The 21,015-nt window shown below is 46.5% G+C and overlaps 1 protein-coding gene across 1 annotated transcript in view; it reads left to right on the forward strand.

Annotated features, from left to right (window-relative positions):
• The first annotated feature begins 16,281 nt into the window (after positions 1 to 16,281).
• ggt6 (gamma-glutamyltransferase 6) overlaps positions 16,282 to 21,015 on the forward strand; it is a 64,150-nt gene continuing 59,416 nt past the window's right edge. The window contains exon 1 of the mRNA XM_080189522.1: positions 16,282 to 16,554. Coding sequence (XP_080045648.1) covers positions 16,460 to 16,554 — 95 coding nt within the window. The 5' untranslated portion in view covers positions 16,282 to 16,459. The remainder of the gene's footprint in view (positions 16,555 to 21,015) is intronic.

A 21,015-nucleotide genomic window follows, 5' to 3' on the forward strand; every position in this document is an offset into this window, starting at 1 on the left:
TGTGCAGGACTGTGTGCTCTTTCGGACTGTGTGCTGTACGGGACTGTGTGCTGTACGGGACTGTGTGCTGTGCGGGACTGTGTGCTGTGCGGGACTGTGTGCTGTATGGACTATGTGCTGTGCAGGACTGTGTGCTCTTTCGGACTGTGTGGTGTACGGGACTGTGTGCTCTACAGGACTGTGTGTGCTGTATGGGACTGTGTGCTGTACGAAATTGTGTGCTCTATGGGACTGTATGCTGTACGGGACTGTGTGGGACTGTGTGCTGTATGGACTGTGCGCTGTGCAGGACTGTGTGCTCTTTCGGACTGTGTGGTGTACGGGACTGTGTGCTCTACAGGACTGTGTGTGCTGTATGGGACTGTGTGCTGTATGAAATTGTGTGCTCTATGGGACTGTATGCTGTATGGGACTGTGTGCTCTACGGGATTGTGTGCTGTACAGGACTGTGTGCTTTGCGGGACTGTGTGCTGTACGGGATTGTGTGCTGTGCGGGACTGTGTGCTCCTTGGGACTGTGTGCCGTAAGGGTCTGTGTGCTCTTTTGGGACTGTATGCCCTATGGGTCTGTGTGCTGTATGGGTCTGTGTGCTCCACGGGACTGTGTGCTGTATGGGACAGTTCCAGGTGACACACACCGAGAGAACATCAGCGGCTGCTGAAGGATCATCAACTCGGAGAAAGACACTGTTTGGTCTGCGTGAAATGTGTTGATCTTCCTGTGCAAAGAATTGGCCTCCGCCGAGTGTTGCAGACTGGTTCATTCCAAAGCCCAGCACTACGTGCTGAGGGACGCACTCATGTTTGGGGCAGTCGCCGCAGAGGTACAGTGGGGAAGGGCTGTCGAACAGTGCTGTCTAACAACTTTCAGCCACAGTAAACTGAGGGGGGGGGGGAATTATACAGAACCCCCTCAGCCTGTATGACGCAGATTGAATGTGTACAGTGAATATTACATGGAACACAATTGTATGGGTGCATTTCAGAGTGTAACATGATCTATGTGGAAAATCTGGATTTTGTTGTCCTTTCTGTGATGGCCAATTTGAATTTTCTTCCAGATATTTTGTGAATGAAATGCATATTTGCAAAAAAAAAATCTCACGCCAGAATTCGACCGTGCCGCCTGCCACGGGAATGTGAGCGGGAGCGGTGCGGAGACTGGGAAAGGCAGGATTTTACATTTTCAGGATGAGCGAGGCCTAGAATACTGACCTCATGGTTGAGTGAGATTTGGATAGTCATGGAAAAGGACAGAGAGAGTCCAGGAGTGAACACTCCAATTTGGGGAAAAGTCCACTGCACCAAGCTGTGGAAAATGGAAAGAGCTCCTCAAGTTGCAGAGAGTTGGAGGAACAAAAGAAAAAAATCAGGTTATACAAACAAAACAATGTCAGAATTCCAAACCCAGCGGCCCTCAGCTGTCAAGAGGAGTATGAAAAATGCAGGGGTGAAATGGAAGAAAGGGAATTCGAAAAGCAGAGCAAGAAATATTGGCGATAAAATAATTAGTAAACACTCAAAGATGTTTTATAAATACAGAAAGAGGAACAAGTTCACTAAGGAAAGGAGTGGGTTAATTACAGACCTACAGGTAACTTGCGTGTGGGGGCGGATAGGACTTGTATACCTGGCCTCACAATAGAAAGGAATGCAGCAGTTCAGAAGGAAAAGTCTGAAATATTAGCCGGGATACGCAGTGTGGGAGGAAATGTTTCTATTAGTTTATTCCTGGCAGCTCAGTGGTGCTGGAAGCTGCCATTAATTACCCCATCCCTGGTTGCACTTCAGTGAGAGGTGGGGCAGTGAGAGGTGATTCACAGTCCCTGGTCTCAGCCTTATTTCTCCCCTCATCCACCCCCAGACTCTGATCCACCCCCCAACCCCACCCAGACTTGGAGGCTGAGCTCAACCCCCTCACACTCCCTCCCCACCCCCCCCAACCCCGTCACACACTCTGTCCCCCACCCCCTCACACACACTCCCCCCCAACCCCTCACACACACTCCCCCCCACCCCCTCACACACTCTCTCCCCCACCCCCTCACACACTCTCCCCCCCACCCCCTCACACACACTCCTCCCCACCCCCTCACACACTCCCCCCCACCCCCTCACACACTCTCTCCCCCACCCCCTCACACACTCTCCCCCCCACCCCCTCACACACTCTCCCCCCCACCCCCTCACACACACTCCCCCCCACCCCCTCACACACTCTCCCCCCCACCCCCTCACACACACTCCCCCCCACCCCCTCACACAGTCTCTCCCCTGAACCCCTCACACACTCTCACCCCCCACCCCATCACACACACTCCCCCCCACCCCCTCACACACTCTCTCCCCCACCCCCTCACACACACTCCCCCCCACCCCCTCACACACACTCCCCCCCACCCCCTCACACAGTCTCTCCCCTGAACCCCTCACACACTCTCCCCCCCCACCCCATCACACACACTCCCCCCCACCCCCTCACACACTCTCTCCCCCACCCCCTCACACACTCTCTCCCCTGAACCCCTCACACACTCTCCCCCCCCACCCCATCACACACACTCCCCCCACCCCCTCACACACACACACACCCCCACCCCCTCACACACACTCCCCCCCACCCCCTCACACACACTCCCCCCCCACCCCCTCACACACTCTCTCCCCTGACCCCCACACACACTCTGTCCCCCACCACCACCCTCTCACACACTCTCCCTCCCTTCCCTCACCCCCCACACACTCTCCCCCACCCTCTCACATATCTCACCCCACTCCTCACACACACTCTGCCCCCATCCTCACACCCACATTCTCTCCCCACCCCCTCCCTCCCCCTCCACCTCCTCACGCACCCTCTCTCCCCCCTCCCCACCCCTCACACATTCTTCCTCTCTCCTCCCATGCCCGTCACACTCCTGCTCTGCGCCCCTGTCCCTTCACTCACATTATCATGTGTTGGTTATAAAATTTCTCAATCCTCTATTAAATTGTTTTCTTCTGTGTTAAGCATTTGTGACCCTAAAAGTCAGTAAAACTCTGCTTTTTAAGTGAAAGTTATTAGTGCGGGTTGATATTTAATTTGAATCATTGGATCATTAGTCTTTAGTATATTTGAGTTTCATTATGCAGCAGGTTAATGATTGTAATTCAAGATGATCACATAAATTACAGAGCGTTACTTGTGAGATATGGAACAAACCTGGGTAAACAGAGCTAAAGTACAGATCAGCCATAATGCAGGACAAGCTAAGTGACTGAGTGTCCTATTCTTTACCATGAATGTACCAATGAGTCCAAAAGCCACCAGCCTTTCAAAAGGTGTTTTCAAAGGGTATGTATCCAAATAATAAGATTGGCCATTGTAGACAGACCAAAAGAAATCCATTTTCCTGCTAATAGAAAATACCTTGGGTAGACATGTACACCATTCAGGGAAGACACACACGTTAATGTTAGAACAAACAAGTTGGGCCGAATGGCCTGTTTCCATGCTGTAAACCTCTATGACTTTGTGACTCTATAACAGAAGTTGAGGGGACAGACTGCCAAAGATACAGAGAATCTTCAAAGGGAAGCAATGATGTAACAGGCAACCTTTTTGTGGAAGCAAGAGGCAGAATCCATCGAGCTGTCTGAGGCGCAGAACGCAGCTAGCAGCCTGTAAGCTGGTGCTGGTCAGCAGTGATGTGGAGATGCCGGCATTGGACTGGGGTAAACACAGTAAGAAGTCTCACGACACTAGGTTAAAGTCCAACAGGTTTATTTGATAGCAAACGCCTCTAGTTTTCGGGGTTTGCCCCTTCGTCGGGTGAGTGAGAGTTCTGATCACAAACAGAGCATATAAAGGCAAACACAGTTTACAGAATACTGATTAGAATGCGAGACTTTATAGCTAATCAAATCACGGGGAGAGCATGCAGACTCAGTACAGACAGTGACCCAAGCCAGGAATCAAACCTGGGCCTCTGGCGTTGTGAGGCAGCAGTCTAACTACTGTGCCAGCGTGCCACTTCACTACGCCAGAACTAACAGAACAAGGGGTCATATTGCACTCAAAGTGTTAACTCTGTTTCTCTCTCTGTAGACACAGCCAGAGCAGCCGGGTTTTTCCAGAACTTTCTGTTTTTATCTCAGGAGATTGGAAAGTGACTCATCTCCAGTTTGGTGCAAAGTCAAATCCATAACACTGAAAATTCCAGTCCAATGAACTCTGTAACCTTAACATTTATATAAACATAGAAACATAGAAGGTAGGAGCAGGAGGAGGCCATTTGGCCCTTCGAGCCTGCTCTGCCATTCATCATAATCATAGCTGATTGTCCAACTCAATAGCCTATTCCTGCTTTCTCCTCATAACCTTTGATCCCATTCACCCCCAGTGCTATATCCAGCCGCCTCTTGAATACATTCAATGTTTTGGCATCAGCTACTTCCTGTGGGAATGAATTCCACAGGCTCACCAGGTGAAGAAATGTCTCCTCACCTCCCTCCTAAATGGTCTACCCTGAATCCTCAGACTGTGACCCCTGGTTCTGGACTGCCCCCACCATCGGGAACATCCGTCCTGCATCTACCCTGTCTGGTCCTGTTAGAATTTTATCAATCTTTATGAGATCCCCCCTCATTTGTCTGAACTCCAGCGAAAACAATTCTAACCTGGTCAATCTCTCCTCATACATCAATCCCGCCATTCCCGGAATCAGCCTGGTAAACTTTTGCTGCACTCCCTCGAGAGCAAGAATAAACTTCCTCAGAAAAGGAGACCAAAACTGCACACAATATCCTTATTTATTTATTACTGTCACAAGTAAGGCTTACATTAACACTGCAATGAAGTAACTGTGAAATTCCCCTCGTTGCCACACTCTGGCACCTGCTCTGGTCAATGCACCTAACCAGCACGTCTTTCAGACTGTAGGAGGAAACTAGAGCACCCGGAGGAAACCTATGCAGACATGGGGAGAACGTGCAGACTCCACACAGACACAGAATCAAACCCAGGTCCCTGGAGCTGTGAGGCAGCAGTGCTAGCCAGGGTGCCACCGTGGTAATAACATAGACGTAAAGAAAGCAGTTGCAGCTCATTTGTGGATTAATAGTAGTAATTAAAAGGCCAGTGAACGTAGGGGGGAAGTAGGCCATACCTAAGAAAATGTATTGGATTCTTTCAGGATCGGAGGGAACTAATGGAAAGGTTAATGTACTTGGTGTCAGGGACCATTCGATAAAACATCTCACTCAAGACTTGTGGCTCCAGGGATAAAAGGGAATGTTGTAAATTGGGTAATGAATAGGTTAAGCAGTAGGAAGCAAAGGGCAGCGATCAATCGAACTTGTTCTAATTGGGTAACTGCAAATAAAGCAAGTTTCCTGTTGCTCAGATACAGGCGAATAAAAAGGCCCTTCCAGTGCCTCTGAGACTTCCTGTGGGAGAAATTGCAAGGAGTCACATAGAATTTCTATTTTTATCCATTCATGGGAAGTGAGTGTCACCGGCTGGGCCAGCATTTATTACCATCCCTAATTGTCCCCTGAACTGCTGCAGTTCCTGAGGTGTAGGTACACCTACAGAGCTGTTAGGGAGGGCGTTCCAGGATTTTGACTCAGCAACAATGAAGGAACGGCCGCTATATTTCCAAGTCAGGATGGTGAGTGACTTGGAGGGGAACCTCCAGGTGGTGGTGTTCCCATTTACAGCACAGAAAACAGGCCACTCAGCCTGACAGCTTTTTGCCAGTGCTGATGCTCCACACAATTCTCCTCCCACCACTTTCCATCTAACTCAATAAGAATATTATTCTATCGCCATCTTTCTCCCTTCCTGCTTAACCTGCTTCTCCTTAAATACATTCATGCTCTTTGCCTTAATCACTCCAATTCAATTTTTTTTATTCATTCATGGGATGTGGGTGTTACTGGCAAGGTCAGCATTTATTGCCTATCCCTAACTGACCCACATTCACCTTTCAGTGTTCAATTTCATCAAATCCTTCCTAAACACTTCAATTAATGATAGAGCAAAGGAGAGTAAGGAGCGATTTAGAACATAGAACATAGAAAAACTACAGCACAAACAGGCCCTTCGTCCCACAAGTTGCACCAATGATATCCATACCTACTAGGCTTACCTATCACCCTCAATTCTATTAAGTCCCATGTACCCATCCATTTGATGGCCAAGGCTATGTACAAGGTTTAGTTAAGGTTCATGTTCCCATGAATTCGTGGTACAAGGGCGAGCGGGTACAGGTTTAAGGTTTTAAGCAGAATGTCTGGGGTTGGGAGGGGGAGCGGGGGTGTGAAGAAGAGGTTTGATATGTCGCTTGTGGTAATGATCGGGAAATCACTGCCTCTGAGAGTGATGAAGAAGAGGCAATGAATGATTTGAAAAGAAAATTGGGTGAGCGCTTGAGGGAAATATAGACCAAGAGGATAGAACTGATTGAATTTCTCCATAGGGAGCTAGTATGGGCCCGACAGGCCAAATAGCCTCTGTCTATGCTGAAATGGCCGTAATACTCTACGTCTATTTGGTGGATTTTGCTCCAACAAAGAAATGCTATTCTTGTGTATGTCTTCTCTCTGTGTTTTAAAAAGGTTTTCTTGACAATGTTACCGAATCTAAATCCCATGAGATTAAATGACAGCATCCATACAGAACTGGCAAAAGGACAGTTAGTTCAGATGGCTGGTTAGTGACACCAACAACATGAGTTCAATTCCTATACCAGCCGGGATTATTCATTCGCCCTGCCTTCTCAACTTTGCCCCTCACCTGAGATATGGTGGCCCTCAGGTTAAATTACCACCAGCCAGGTCTCCCCTTTGAGGGGGAAAGCGGTCTATGGTTGACTGGACCCATGGTGACTTTACCTTTAACCTACCTCCTGGTTGCTAGTCTTTCGCTGGCGCCACTCCATAGCAAGCATGGCTGACCAGGAGTCTGTTCCACTCTTACCACCAGCCATTGGCATGTTGGAAAGTAACACTCAATCTGTTTGACCACATTGTGAGCGCACGTTCCTCAGCCATCAGCTCCCTGGGTGGGACTCAAACCCAGAGCTTCTGGTTCAGAGACAGGGACATTACCCATTGTGCCACAAGACCTGGACTTGGGCATGCAGGGCATTATTTCAAAGTTTGCTGATGATGTGAAACTTGGAAATGTAATAAACAATGGGGCAGATAGTAATGGATTTAAGAAGGACATTGAGAGGCAGGTGAAATGGTCAGATACGTAGCAGGATTAAGTGTGAAGTAACGCATTGTGGTCGGAAGAATGAGCGATAGTTTGAAGTTTATCTACTGGTGTCATGAGTAGGCTTACATTAACACTGCAATGAAGTACTGTGAAAATCCCCTAGTCACCACACGCTGGGGCAAGTTCGGGTACACTGAGGGAGAACTTAGCACAGCCGATGCACCTAACCAGTACATCTTTCAGACCGTGGGAGGAAACCAGAGCACCTGAAAGAAACCCACGCAGACACGAGGAGAACATGCAGACTCTGCACAGACAGTAACCCAAGCTGGGAATCGAACCCAAGTCCCTGGTGCTGTGAGGCAGCAGTGCTAACCACTGTGTCAATGTGCTGCCCAAGGCAATATGAACTAAATGATATAAATTTAAAGAGAAAAGAGGAACACAGAGATCTGGGGGTGTATGTAACACATTTTTGAAGATGGTGGGACAGGCTGAGAACGCCTTTAACTAAAAGGTATGAGATCATTGGCTTTATTAATACATGATGTGGAGATGCCGGCATTGGACTGGGGTAAACAAAGTAAGAAGTCTCACAACACCAGGTTAAAGTCCAACAGGTTTATTTGGTAGTAAACACCATTAGCTTTTGGAGTTTGCCCCTTGGTCAGTTGAGTGGGAGTTCTGATCACAAACAGAGCTTACAAAGGCACACACAGTTTACAGAATACTGATTAGAATGCGAGTCTTTACACCTAATCAAGTCTTAAAGGTGCAAACAATGTGAGTGGAGATAGCATTAAGCATATGTTAAAGAGGTGTGCATTGTCTCCAGACAGGACAGTAACTGAGATATTGCAAGCCCAGGCAAGTCATGTGGGTTACAGATAGTGTGACATGAACCCAAGATCCCAGTTGAGGCCGTCCTCTGATCTTTGGATAAACATTCTCCAAGACGGCCTTCACGACATACGACAGCGCAGAGTCACTCAACAGAAACTGATAGCCAAGTTCCGCACACATGAGGACGGCCTCAACCGGGATATTAGGTTCATGTCACACTATCTGTAACCCACATGACTTGCCTGGGCTTGCAAAATCTCACTTACTGTCCTGTCTGGAGACAATACACATCTCTTTAACCTGTGCTTAATGCTATCTCCACTCACATTGTCTGCACCTTTAAGACTTGATTAAGTGTAAAGACTCGCATTCTAATCAGTATTCTGTAAACTGAGTGTGTGCGTTTGTATGCTCTGTTTCTGATCAGAACTCCCACTCACCTGACGAAGGGGCAAACCCCGAAAGCTAGTGGTGTTTACTACCAAATAAACCTGTTGGACTTTAACCTGTTGTTGTGAGACTTTTTACTTTATTAACACAAGCATAGAGAACAAAAGCAAGGAAGTTGTCCTAAACTTCTACAAAACACTGTCTAGATTTCATCTGGAGTTCAGTATTCAATCCTGAATTCCACACTTTAGGGGGAATATTAAGGCCTTGTGAAAGGGTGCAGAGGGGATTTACTAGAACAGTACCAGACATGAAAGATTTCTGCTACGTGGGGAGAAAAACAAAACTGAAATGGTTCTTCTCAGAGCAGAGAATGTTGAGGAGAGATCTGTTCAAAATCATGTGTGGTTTTAATTGAGTAAATATGGCCCCGGGGGGTGTTAACCAGAGAACACAGATTTAAGGCAATTGGCAAAAAAAGTCCAAACACAACATGAAGAATGATACAGAGTTGTTAATATAGAATACACTGCCTGAGAGAGTGATGGAAATAAATTAAATATTACCTTTCAAAAGAGAACTGGATAAATACTGAAAGGGAAAAAAAATACACAGGTTTATGAAGAAAGATGCTGGGAATGGGATTAATCAGATGATTCATCTAAAGAGCTGGCACAGTTACAATGGACCGAATGGCCTTTTTGGGTGCTGCTTCATGATGTGGTTCTATGAACCAATGATATCCAAGTGTTTTGTAGCCAACAGGGTGGATGTTGCATTGAGTTCAGTTGCTTGCTCTTGCCAGTAGGAATCTCCAGGGTTGATGTTTGGATCAAATTGAATCAACATCCTGAAAGGACCAATGAGCTGCAGGTGAACCTCATAAGAAGGCAAAGTTCAATGAAAAGTCACCTTGCATTCCTGCAAGTATCCAGCAAAAACATGGGCTGGTAATCCAATTTCCCAATCCCAGCTGGAAGGGTACCATGAATATGAGTTTATTTTAGGAGGTGAGAATCTAACCAATGCTTATAAGTTGCTTAGAAACTCAAAAGGTGCTTGATAACACCGGGGCAGCAATGGTCCAGTGGTATTATCGCTAGGCTATTAAGCCAGAAACTCAACTAATGTTCTGGGGATCTGGGTTTGAATCCTGCCACGGCAGACGGTGGAATTTGAATTCAATAAAAAATACCTGGGATTAAGAATCTACTGATTCACTATTGCCCTTTAGGGAAGGAAATCTGCTGTCCTTACCTGGTTTGGCCTACATGGACTCCAGAGAAACAGCAATGTGGTTGACTCTCAACTGCTCTCCAAGGGCAACTAGGGATGGGCAATAAATGCTGGCCAGCCAGTGACACCCATGTCCCACAAATGAATAAGAAAATAAATAAACCTTCACCAGGTGATCTCAAAAAATAGAGGGATGAATTTCAGTGAATTTGGATGGTGAATGTCATAGAGTGGTTTGCAGATGAGCTGTGGGTGTGTGAGCAGAGCATAAGGTGCCATACCAGCAGACCTCCTGGTGGAATAGCTCCAAGCAGCAGAATGTCTGTTCAAGAAGATTAAGACAAATGCGAATGAGTCAACAGGATTGAAAAGAGGTGATGAGAAGCAGAAGGTTGTAATGAATAGGAGATGTTCTGTCTGGAAGGCAGCCACAAGCACAGTTTCTCAGAGAGAGATCATTGAACTGCACTTAGTGGAGTTTCACAGATTGGTCGAGATGGAGTTTTACTTTGGCCGGCGGGGGGGGTGGGGTCACCTTCAGTGGCAGGACTGGATGATCCTGCCAGCAGGAAGTGCTGGAAAATCCCTTTGTATCTAACAAATACTGCACCTGACTGAAGATTAATCGCAGCAATTAGCATTTGTACAACACCACTAATATACATAAAGATCACAGCATTATACAGCAGCATTATCGCACAAAGCCTACACTGGACCACATAAAGAGATATTAGGACATGTGATTGAAAGCTTGATAGGTTTTAAGAAAGCATCTAGGAGAAGGGAAGAGAGCTGGAGAGGCTAAGGGAAGGAAGGGGCAACACAGTGACACAGTGATGAGCACTGCTGCCTCACAACGCCAGGGACCTGGGTCCGATTCCTGGCTTGGGTCACTGCCTGAGCAGAGCCCACACGTTGTCCCCATGCCTGCATGGATTTCACAATCCAAAAGACATGCTGGTTAGGTGCATTGGCCATGTTAAATCACCCCTTAGTGTTAGGGGGAGTAGCAGCGTGGGGTTACGGGGATAGGGTCGGGGTGGGATTGTTGTTGGTGCAGGCTCAGTGGGCCGAATGGCCTCCCCATTTTATGATTCTATGATTGAAGAGTCCGGAGTTCAGGCCTAGGCTGATACAGCTGCCAGTGGTGGAATGGTTAAAATTAGGGATGCACCAGATTTGGAGAGAATGGTAATATCAGAGGATTATTCATAAAAGGTTGCTACAGAAGGTTAGGGTGTACAGAGTTGGGGATAAGGTGTTAGCGTGGATAGAGGATTGGCTGCTAATAGGAAGCAAAGAGTTGGCATCAATGGGTGCTATTCTGATTGGCGGTTGGTGACTAGTGGAGTGCCGCAGGGATCAGTGCTGGGGCCTCAGCTATTTACCATTTATATAGATGGTCTGGAGGAGGGGGCTGAGTGTAGGGTGACGAAATTTGCTGACGACACGAAGATAAGTGGAAAAGCAAATTGCGTGGAGGGTGCAGAAAGTCTGCAGAGGGATCTAGATAGGCTGAGTGGGCGAGAACCTGGCAGATGGAGTATAATGTTAGCAAGTGTGAGGTTATCCACTTTGGCAGAAATAATAGTAGGAGGGATTATCATTTAAAAGGCGAAAAGCTGCAGCATGCTACGGTGCGGAGGGACCTGGGGGTCCTTGTGCATGAGTCGCAAAAACCCAGTCTGCAGGTGCAGCAGGTGATCAAGAAGGCGAATGGGATGCTGGCCTTCATAGCGAGGGGGATTGAATATAAAAGCAGTGAGGTCTTGCTGCAACTGTACAGGGCACTGGTGAGGCCGCAGCTGGAGTACTGTGTGCAGTTTTGGCCGCCACACTTGCGGAAGGATATATTGGCCTTGGAGGGAGTGCAGAGGAGGTTCACTCGGCTGATACCAGAGATGAGGGGGTTGGACTATGAAGAAAGACTAAATGGACTGGGTTTGTACTCGTTGGAGTTTAGAAGGATGAGGGGGGATCTTATAGAGACATATAAGATAATGAAGGGGATGGATAGGGTAGAGGTAGAGAGGTTCTTCCCGCTTAGAAAGGATAGCAGGACTAGAGGGCACAGCCTCAAGATAAGCGGGGGGCAGTTTAGATCAGAGTTGAGGAGGAACTTCTTCATTCAAAGGGTGGTGAATCTCTGGAATTCTCTGCCTGTTGAAGTGGTGGAGGCTGCCTCACTAAATATATTTAAGTCCTAGGTAGATAGATTTCTGACAGACAAGGGGAATTAAGAGTTATGGGGAGAAAGCGGGAAAGTGGAACTGAACCACTTCAGATCAGCCATGATCTTATTGAATGGTGGGGCAGGCTCGAAGGGCTAGATGGCCTACTCGCTCCTATTCCTTATGTTCTTATGTTTTTATAGAGCTAGAGAAGATTACAGCAATCATCTTTTCTACAGATTCTCTCTAATGGGTGAATTGGAAGGCTCACTCCTACTTCCCATTCCAAATCTGAGCCATCAGAAATCCAATTATTAAAAAATGTCACACCCCCTGTGGTAAATTGAAATCCTCCAGAAACAACCCAGTGTCTTGTGCATGCTCATTAAAAGGCCACCTCACTGGAATCACATTCCTCCCCCCCAATAAGTTTCCTGCCAACCAGTAATTAGAATGTTCACTTTTACGACTGCACATGAGTGGTGTGTACCTAGTGATGGGTAGACAACTTCCATGATTAACGGTGAGCTGTCTCTGCATTGCCCTTTTTGGGGGGTGTCCGTAAATGCCAGCCTGTGCATGAGACTGGGAGGTAGAAGTGCAAGCTGTGTGAAGGATGGCTGAGGAAGAGTGAATGGGGAAGGCTGGAATAGTGGCCATGCAAAGATGGATGGGATAGTGTAGTCTGTCTGGGATCCCTTTAAATATGGTGCCCAGCCCTTCAACCTCACAGAATCATAGAATCATAGGACGTTGCTGTGAGGTAACAGCAAAAACAGAAAGTTCCTGCCACCCTGCATCGAGACTTTGCAAGCTCCCGATGCGTGCTCAGGTAATGAGCTGAACAGCACAAGATTGGTGTAGTCATCCATCCTGCTCCACAATGGGAATCATTCCCACTACTGTCCCCGCCATTGAACCCAGATTCCAGAATAGAAGAGAATAGCCTCAGTATGGCACAGAATTTCTAAGTATTTAAGTTACAGGGTGGGGTTTATAAGTATTTAAATTACGGGGTGGGGTTTATGTGATATTTGGGTTACGAGCAGAAGGGTTATGTGAACATGGGAATATAGGAATTAGGAGCGAGAGTAGGCAATTCAGCTTTTCGAGCCCGCTCTGCCATTCTATATGATTAGACTGATCTCCATCTCATCCTAACTCCACTTCCCTGCCTTTTCCCCACAGCCCTTTATCCTGCTTTTGATCAAATATTTATCTCTTTTTTGAATCCATTGACTGATTCTGCATCCACTGCACTCTGGTGCAGTGAGTTCCACAGATTCATAGAAACATAGAAGATAGGAGCAGGAGGAGGTCATTTGGCCCTTCGAACCTGCTCCGCCATTCATCATAATCATGGCCGATCATCCAATTCAATAGCCTAATGCTGCTTTTCCCCATAACCTTTGATCCTTTCTGCCTCAAGTGCTATATCCAGTCGCCTCTTGAATACATTCAATGTTTTGGCATCAACTACTTCCCGTGGTAATGAATTCCACAGGGTCACCACTCTTTAGGTGAAGAAATGTCTCCTCACCTCCGTCCTAAATGGTCTGCCATGAATCCTCAGAATGTCATAACCCTCTGAGCGAAGTAGTTTCTCCTCATCTCAGTTTTGACCGTACCGCCTCTCATTCTATATTTATGACCTCTTGTTCTAGACTGTCTTGCAAGGAGAAACATCTGTTTGACATCAACCTTATCAACCCCATGTAGCATTTTATGTACCGCAATCAAATCCCCCTCATTCTCCTGAACTCCAATGAGTACAAACCCAAAATATACAGCTCCTCATGTGATAGCCATTTCATCCCTGGAATCAATTGGTGACTCTCCTCTGAATGGCCTCCAATACCACCACATCCTTCCTCAAGTAAGGAGACAAAGAATGGACACAATACTTCAGGTGTGGTCTCACCAATGCCTTATACAATTGTAACAACAGTTCTCTACTTTTAAAATCCAGTTGTTTTGCAATAAATAACAAGATTCCATTTGCCTTTCTTAGTATATGCTGCACTTTCTGTGATTCATGCACAAGGACACCCAGATCCCTCTGCACTGATGTGCTTTGAATCTGCTTCCCATTTAAATAATAATTTCTCCTTTTACTTTATCCATATTAAACACCATCTGCCAGATTTTGGCCTATTCTCCTAGCCTGTCAATATCCACCTGTAAGCTCTTCATCTCTTCGTCACTGCCTACTTTCCCTTCTATGTTGATGTCATCTGTAAATGTTGCTATGTTGCACTCTGTCACTGCTTGCAGATCATTTATATAGATTGTAAATAGTTGATGTCCAAGGACTACCCCCTGTGGCACCCCACTACATTTCGCCAGCCAGAGAAGGACCCATTTATCCCGACCCTCTGCTTTCTGTCAGTCAGCCAATCCTCAGTCCAAGCCACTACTCTAGCCCCAACTCCTGGGATCTAATCTTCTGGATCAATCTTTTATGCAGCATCTTGGTAAATACCTCTGGAAATCTAGATATACCACATCCACAGGTTCCTCACTATCCACCCTACTGGTCACATACTCAAAAACTCAAGCAAGTTTGTCGAGCATGACTTGCCCTTCATAAAACTGTTATGTGGTAATCAGGTTACAGGGGTGGTTTATGGGTTGGAGATTTATGCTGTCTTCGGGTTGTAGGGCTAGATGGCTTATGCATTCTTTAGGTTACAGACTGAGAAGGTTTATGCTGTATTCAGACGACAGGGCTGGGGGATTTTATGTAAATTTTAGGAATTGAGATGGAAGAGTTATGTGGTATTTAGCTTGCGAGAGAGGTGGTTAACGGATGGAGGTTTATGCTGTATTCAGGTTACAGGGTGTAGTGTTTATGCTTTATTCAAGTTAGGCTCGGTGTTTATGAGCTTTTCATATTATGGAGCAAGAGTTCAGGATGAGGGGACTGGGGTTACATTATATTCTGGTTATGGCAGGGCAGGGGTTTAAAGTTTTTAAAGTTTAAAGTTTATTTAAGTAAAATATGGACACAGCGGACAGAGTACCCCTCATCATCCAGTACTTGTCTGGAGCAGAGAAGCTACGACATCTTCTCCGGAGCCTTTATGTCATTGATGAAAATGAACATCTCACCAAGGTCATTCCCACACTCCCACATCTTGCCTTCAAACAACCGCACAACCTCAAACAGACCATTGTACACAGCAAACTACCCAGCCTTCAGGGGAACTATGATGATGATACCTCACAACCCTGCCACAACAACCTCTGCAAGATGCGATGCCAGATCATCGACATGGATGCCATCATCTCATGTGAGAACACCATCCACCAGGTACACGGTACATACTCTTGCGACTCGGCCAACATTGTCTACCTGATACGCTGCAGGAAAGGATGTCCCGAGGCATGGTACATTGGGGAGACCATGTAGATGCTATGATAATGGAGGAATAGACTCCACTCGACAATCACCAGGCAGGAATATTCCCTTCCTGTCGGGGAACACTTCAACAGTCAAGGGCATTCAGCTTCTGACCTTCAGGTAAGCGTTGTCCAAGATGGCCTTTAAGACGCACGACAGCGCAGAATCGCCGAGCAGAAACTGATAACCAAGTTCCGCACACATGAGGATGGCCTCAACCGGGATCTTGGGTTCATGTCACACTATCTGTAAGCCCCACGACTTGCCTGGGCTTTCAAAATCTCACTAACTGTCCTGGCTGGAGACAATTCACATCTCTAAACTGTGCTTAATCCTCTTTCCACTCACATTGTCTGTACCTGTGAAGAATTGATTACCTGTCAAGACTCGCATTCCAACCATTATCTTGTAAATTGAGTTTGTGTCTATATCTGCCCTGTTTGTGAACTGAACTCTCCACTCACCTGATGAAGGAACAGTGCTCTGAAAGCTCGTGCTACCAAATAAACCTGTTGGACTTTAACCTGGTGTTGTGAGACTTCTTGCTGTATTTGAATAGAAACAATGTGCAGTGGTACAGGGAAAGGCAAGGGAATGGCACTAAGTCATGATGCTTGTTTGGGAGCCGGTGCAGACACAATGGGTGGGATTTTCTGTCTTTGCTTGTCCGAAACTGTAAAATCCCACCCCAGGTCAACAGACTTTTCCATGGTCTGCCCTTTGCCCACTCCAATTCCGGTGGCAGGTGGGACAGCAAAAATCTGGCCAAGGGGTCAAATGGCCTCATTCTGCACAGTAATAATTGTGTAATTCTGTTATGGGACTTGGGTTTATGTTGTATTTAGGGTTTTGGGTAAGGTCGTGATGCATTCAGTTTACTGGACAGAGTGGGGTGGGGAATTTATGCAGTATTCTGATGGCGGGGCGGGGAATTCTGCTGTATTCAGTTTACAGGACAGGAGGGGTTATGCTGTATTCAGGGCCCCGGGCGGGGATTATGCTGCATTCAGCTGACAGGGCGACTTGTCCTCCGGCAGGTACAGGTGAGCCGGGCCGGGACGCACCTGTCGGAGCGGCTCCATGGCGCCGGGCACCTGAGAAACTGGGAAAGGCCCGATAGAGGGTGAGGGAGGGGAGTGTATCCCGAGGGGGGAATGTATTCCGGGTGTTAAGGCTGAGGGGGTCCCGGGGGAGTGAGTGTGAGGCCGGCGGGATGTTCTGGGCCTCCAGGGCCCGGTACCAGAGGGTGGAGGCCGAGGAGTGCAGTGAGGAGGAGGAGGAGGAGAGAGTCACCGTCTACCTTCACTCGTAAGTATTAGATTCTCAAATAATCGCACCTTCCCTTCCCCCCCCCCACCCCAAAAAACACACACACAAGGAACATGTTGGGGAAAAGTTTAAAGTTTAAACTTTTAAAAGTTAAAGTTTATTTATTAGTCACAAGTAAGGCTTACATTAATACTGCAATGAAGTTATCGTGAAAATCCCTTCGTTGCCACAGTCTAGCGTCTGTTTGGGTACACTGAGGGAGAATTTAGCGTAGCCAATTAACGTAACCAGCGCGTCTTTCAGACAGTGGGAGGAAGCTGGAGCACCCGGAGGAAATCCGCGCAACCATAGGGAGAACATGCAAACAGACAGTGACCCAAGTTGGGAATCGAACCCAGGTCCCTGGCCCTTATTGTAGATAAAATATGTGAGTAGCAACAGAACTCCTGCCTTTAGATATGGAACTGGGTCTTCTCTTCAACGATATTTGAAAATCAATTTAAAATGCTCTAGCTAAATAATGGAGACCCTACTGGCATTTTTTGAGGAAACACATTTATTTTTTAAAATTTTATTCTTTTCTCGGAGTCACAAAGCTGTGGACAGAGCAAACCCTAAATTCCTCTCCTCCTTTGCAGCAAAATCCAGTTCAAATCCAATCCCCCTACACAGACATACTGAATCGGAGCTGACAAGAACAGGCATTACACCTGATCTCAGTCACAAAGTTCTGTGCTGAGGACCCACTTCAGGACTTCACAAAAAAATCCAAGCCCTACACTCTAGTGCACTACTGAGGGGGTGCTGCACTGTTGTTGTCTTTTCAGGTGAGGTATTAAACAGAGATCCAATCTGCCCGCTTAGGTGTAAATAAATGACCTCATGGCAAGGGCAAGGCTGTTATCCCTGGTGTCCTGTCCAAACTTAGCACAGTGCTCACCACTGTGCCACCATTAGATCATGGTGGACCTCTCATCTTACTATCATTTATCAGTTTTTGGTCCATGTTCTTTTTGTGTTCACTGCCTGAAGGCAGGTCCTTGGTTTGTGGTTGGGTGACGAAGTCGAACTCTGTGCTGTTGGTGTTAATCTGATGTGAACACAACTTGCCCAATGAGCTTGCTAACTGGTTCCTGTTTGGGAGTTGTTTCATATCCCTTATAAAAATCTTATCAGTTTCAGTTGTGCAGCTTTTTGGAGCAAGAGTTCCAGGTTATCATTACCCTTTGTGACATCATTTTAAACAGCCTAGCTCTAATTTTCAATTCTCCAGTCCTCTGGCACTCCTCCTTGGCCTAAGGAAGACTGGAAGATTATCGTCTGTAACTCTACAATTTGCACTCTCAGTTCCCTCAGTACCGCTGAATTTATCTCAGCTGGTTCTGGTACCTAATCAATTTCCTGGTCCCTCTTCCTTCTCAATTGTAATTTTTTTGTGTGTACCAGTTACCTCCCCTCTCACCTTCTTCCTTTGTGAAGACGGATGCAAAGTACTTGTTTAATTACTCCACGATTTCTCCTGCCTGCACGTGCGAGTCTGGATTGTCCTGGAATCTCCCCCTTCCAACAGTTTCCATCTGCCCTATCAATTCCATTAATCATCCTAAATACCTCATTTACTGTTTAATCTTTTTAATGAGTCAATCCAATCTTCCTGGTTAGAGGGAGGAGCTGATTTGAAATGACATGTGTACAAGATACTGATATTAAGCAAAGAATGGTTTCACGGTCATGATCTTGGTTGATCGAGGGGAGAGTGTGTTGTGGTTCACAATCAGGTTTGCTGAAGTGACTGTATCATGTACGTAAGTGGAAATCTTTGAAGAATACTGGTGCCTTCTACAGCTCTGTCCCGACAGGATAGTCTTTGATTCTACCCTCCAAACATTTGACTCACGCAGTATCAGCATTGAGAGAGTGCTTCACTGCCGAGACATTAAACTGAGATCCCAGGACCTTTATTATTTGGAAGAAGAGCAGGGGATTTCTCCCTGGTGCCCCAGCCAGCAGTTATTCCTCAATCAATGTGATTGAGGGGCAGCACGGTGGCATAGTGTTTTAGCACTGCTGCCTCACAGCACCGGGGACCCAGGTTCAATTTCCGGGTTGGCTCACTGTCTCTGTGGAGTTTGCACACTCTGCCATGTCAGCATGAGTTTCCTCTGGGTGCCCCAGTTTCCTCCCACAGTCCAAAGATGTTAGGTGGATTGGCCATGCTAAAGTGTCCCTTAGTGTCAGGGGGACTAGCTTGGGTAAAATGCATGGGGTTTTGGGGATAGGGCCTGCATGGGATTGTGGTCAGTGCAGACTCGATGGGCCGACTGACCTCCTGCACTGTAGTACTCAATGAATGTCACTAAATCAGTTTCACTGGTCGTTTGTGGGAACCTACTGTGCACAAATTGTCAGCTCTTTTTCCCATGGTGCAGCAGTGATAATGCTTCAGAAGAATTTCATTGGCTATGAAGTTCCTTGGATGTCCTGAAGCTGTGAAAAGTGTTGTAGAGTGTACGTTTGTTCTTTAACACCAGTCTGAAGATCAGGCAGCCAGGTCCTAACACTATGTACAACTACCTTGCTCATTTATCTATATTGCTACTATGCCACAATATTTGCACCTTCTCATCCTCTGTGAATAGATAGTTACGCAAGATACTCTATATATAATTACTCAGATTTTTATGCATAATAAGAGCCACTTAAATCACCCAATTTATTTTTATAAATTCATAACATGCCCACTGAAATGGATCAAAGTGTATTTTGTTAATCATGTTGGTTTAAGAGCATTCATTACCACTTCTGAAGGTGCCAGGAGACTCTAAGTTTATCCAGCATGGATTATTAATAGCCTCAGAAAATGTCCGGGTTCATAGAATGTCTAATAGTTATAAGTCTATTTACAAATGGCCTTGAAGTTACTCACACTTCATTCTGTGGAACACTCGATGAACTGTTGCGCCCTTTTACCACAGGTCACATTATATCACGCAGATGCGATTGGGACTGGGTATCACCGTCTTTGCACCCCACTTATGGTTTGGTTTTAAGCTGTGAGATTATCATTAACAGCACCTTTAAAATCAGACGGCCAGATCTTACCACACTGTACAACTACCTTACACATTTGTCTACTGTGCTACTACGCCACAATATCAGCACCTCTCCTGTGAATAGTGTTTTAGCTGTGAAGAGTTAGGCTGGGGGTTGTTTTCCTTAGAGTGGTGATTGAAGTGTGGAAAGTTACGAGGGATATAGATAGGAAGAAACTTTTCCCCTTAGTAGAGGGGTCAGCAACCAGGGATGGATTTAAAGTAAGGAGCAGGAGGTTTAGAAGGGATTTGAGGGGAAACTTTTGCACCCAGAGGGTGGTGTGAATCTGGAACTCACTGCCTGAAAGGGTGGTAGAGGTGGGAACCCTCATAACAGTTAAGATTTCTTTGTCTTCTTCACAATTAACTTTCCTACCAATGTTTGTATCATCAAATTTAGCAACCATACGTTTGGACCCTTCATCCAATATAACTTGTAAATAGATGAGGCCCCAGCACTGATCCCTGTGACACTCCACTCATCACATCTGGCCAAACTGATAATGACCCATTTATCCCCAGTCTCTGCCCCCTGTTAGCGAGCCAACCCTTTATCTGTACTAATAATTTACCCCAGCTCTTATTTTGCATAGTGACCTTTAATGTACCACCTTGTCATAAGAACATAAGAAATAGGAGCAGGAGTAGGCTATCTGGCCCTTCGAGCCTGCTCCGCCATTCAATAAGATCATGGCTGATCTGAAGTGGCTCAGTTCCACCTTCCCACCCTCTCCCCATAACCCTTAATTCCCTTGTCTGTCAAAAACCTATCTACCTGTGACTTAAATATATTTAGCGAGGTAGCCTCCACCACTTCAACGGGCAGAGAATTCCAGAGATTCACCACCCTTTGAGTGAAGAAGTTCCTCCTCAACTCCGATCTAAACTGCCCCCCCCCTTGGAGGAATTGCTTGATAGAGCAGACGCAGCACGGTTTCGTTAAGGGGAAGTCATGTCTGACAAATTTATTGGAGTTCTATGAGGATGTGTCTAGGGCGGTGGATAGAGGAGAGCTGGTGGATGTGGTCTTTCTTGATTTTCAGAAGGCGTTTGACAAGGTACCTCACAAGAGGTTATTGCAGAAGGTAAGGGGGCATGGAGTTGGGGGTAGGGTGTTAGCATGGATAGAGGATTGGTTGTCAAATAGGAGGCAGAGAGTGGGGGTCAATGGGTGCTATTCGGATTGGCGGTTGGTGACTAGTGGAGTGCCCCAGAGGTCGGTGCTGGGGCCTCAGCTATTTACCATTTATATAGATGATCTGGAGGAGGGAACCGAGTGTATGGTGTCAAAATTTGCTGATGACACCAAGATTGGTGGAACGGCAAATTGTGCGGAGGGTGTGGAGAGTCTGCAGAAGGATCTAGGTAGGCTGGGCGAATGGGCCAGGAACTGGCAAATGGAATTTAA

Source organism: Carcharhinus amblyrhynchos, chromosome 5 (assembly GCF_965287045.1).
Source record: "Carcharhinus amblyrhynchos chromosome 5, sCarAmb.v2.hapA, whole genome shotgun sequence".
Lineage (NCBI taxonomy): Eukaryota > Metazoa > Chordata > Chondrichthyes > Carcharhiniformes > Carcharhinidae > Carcharhinus > Carcharhinus amblyrhynchos.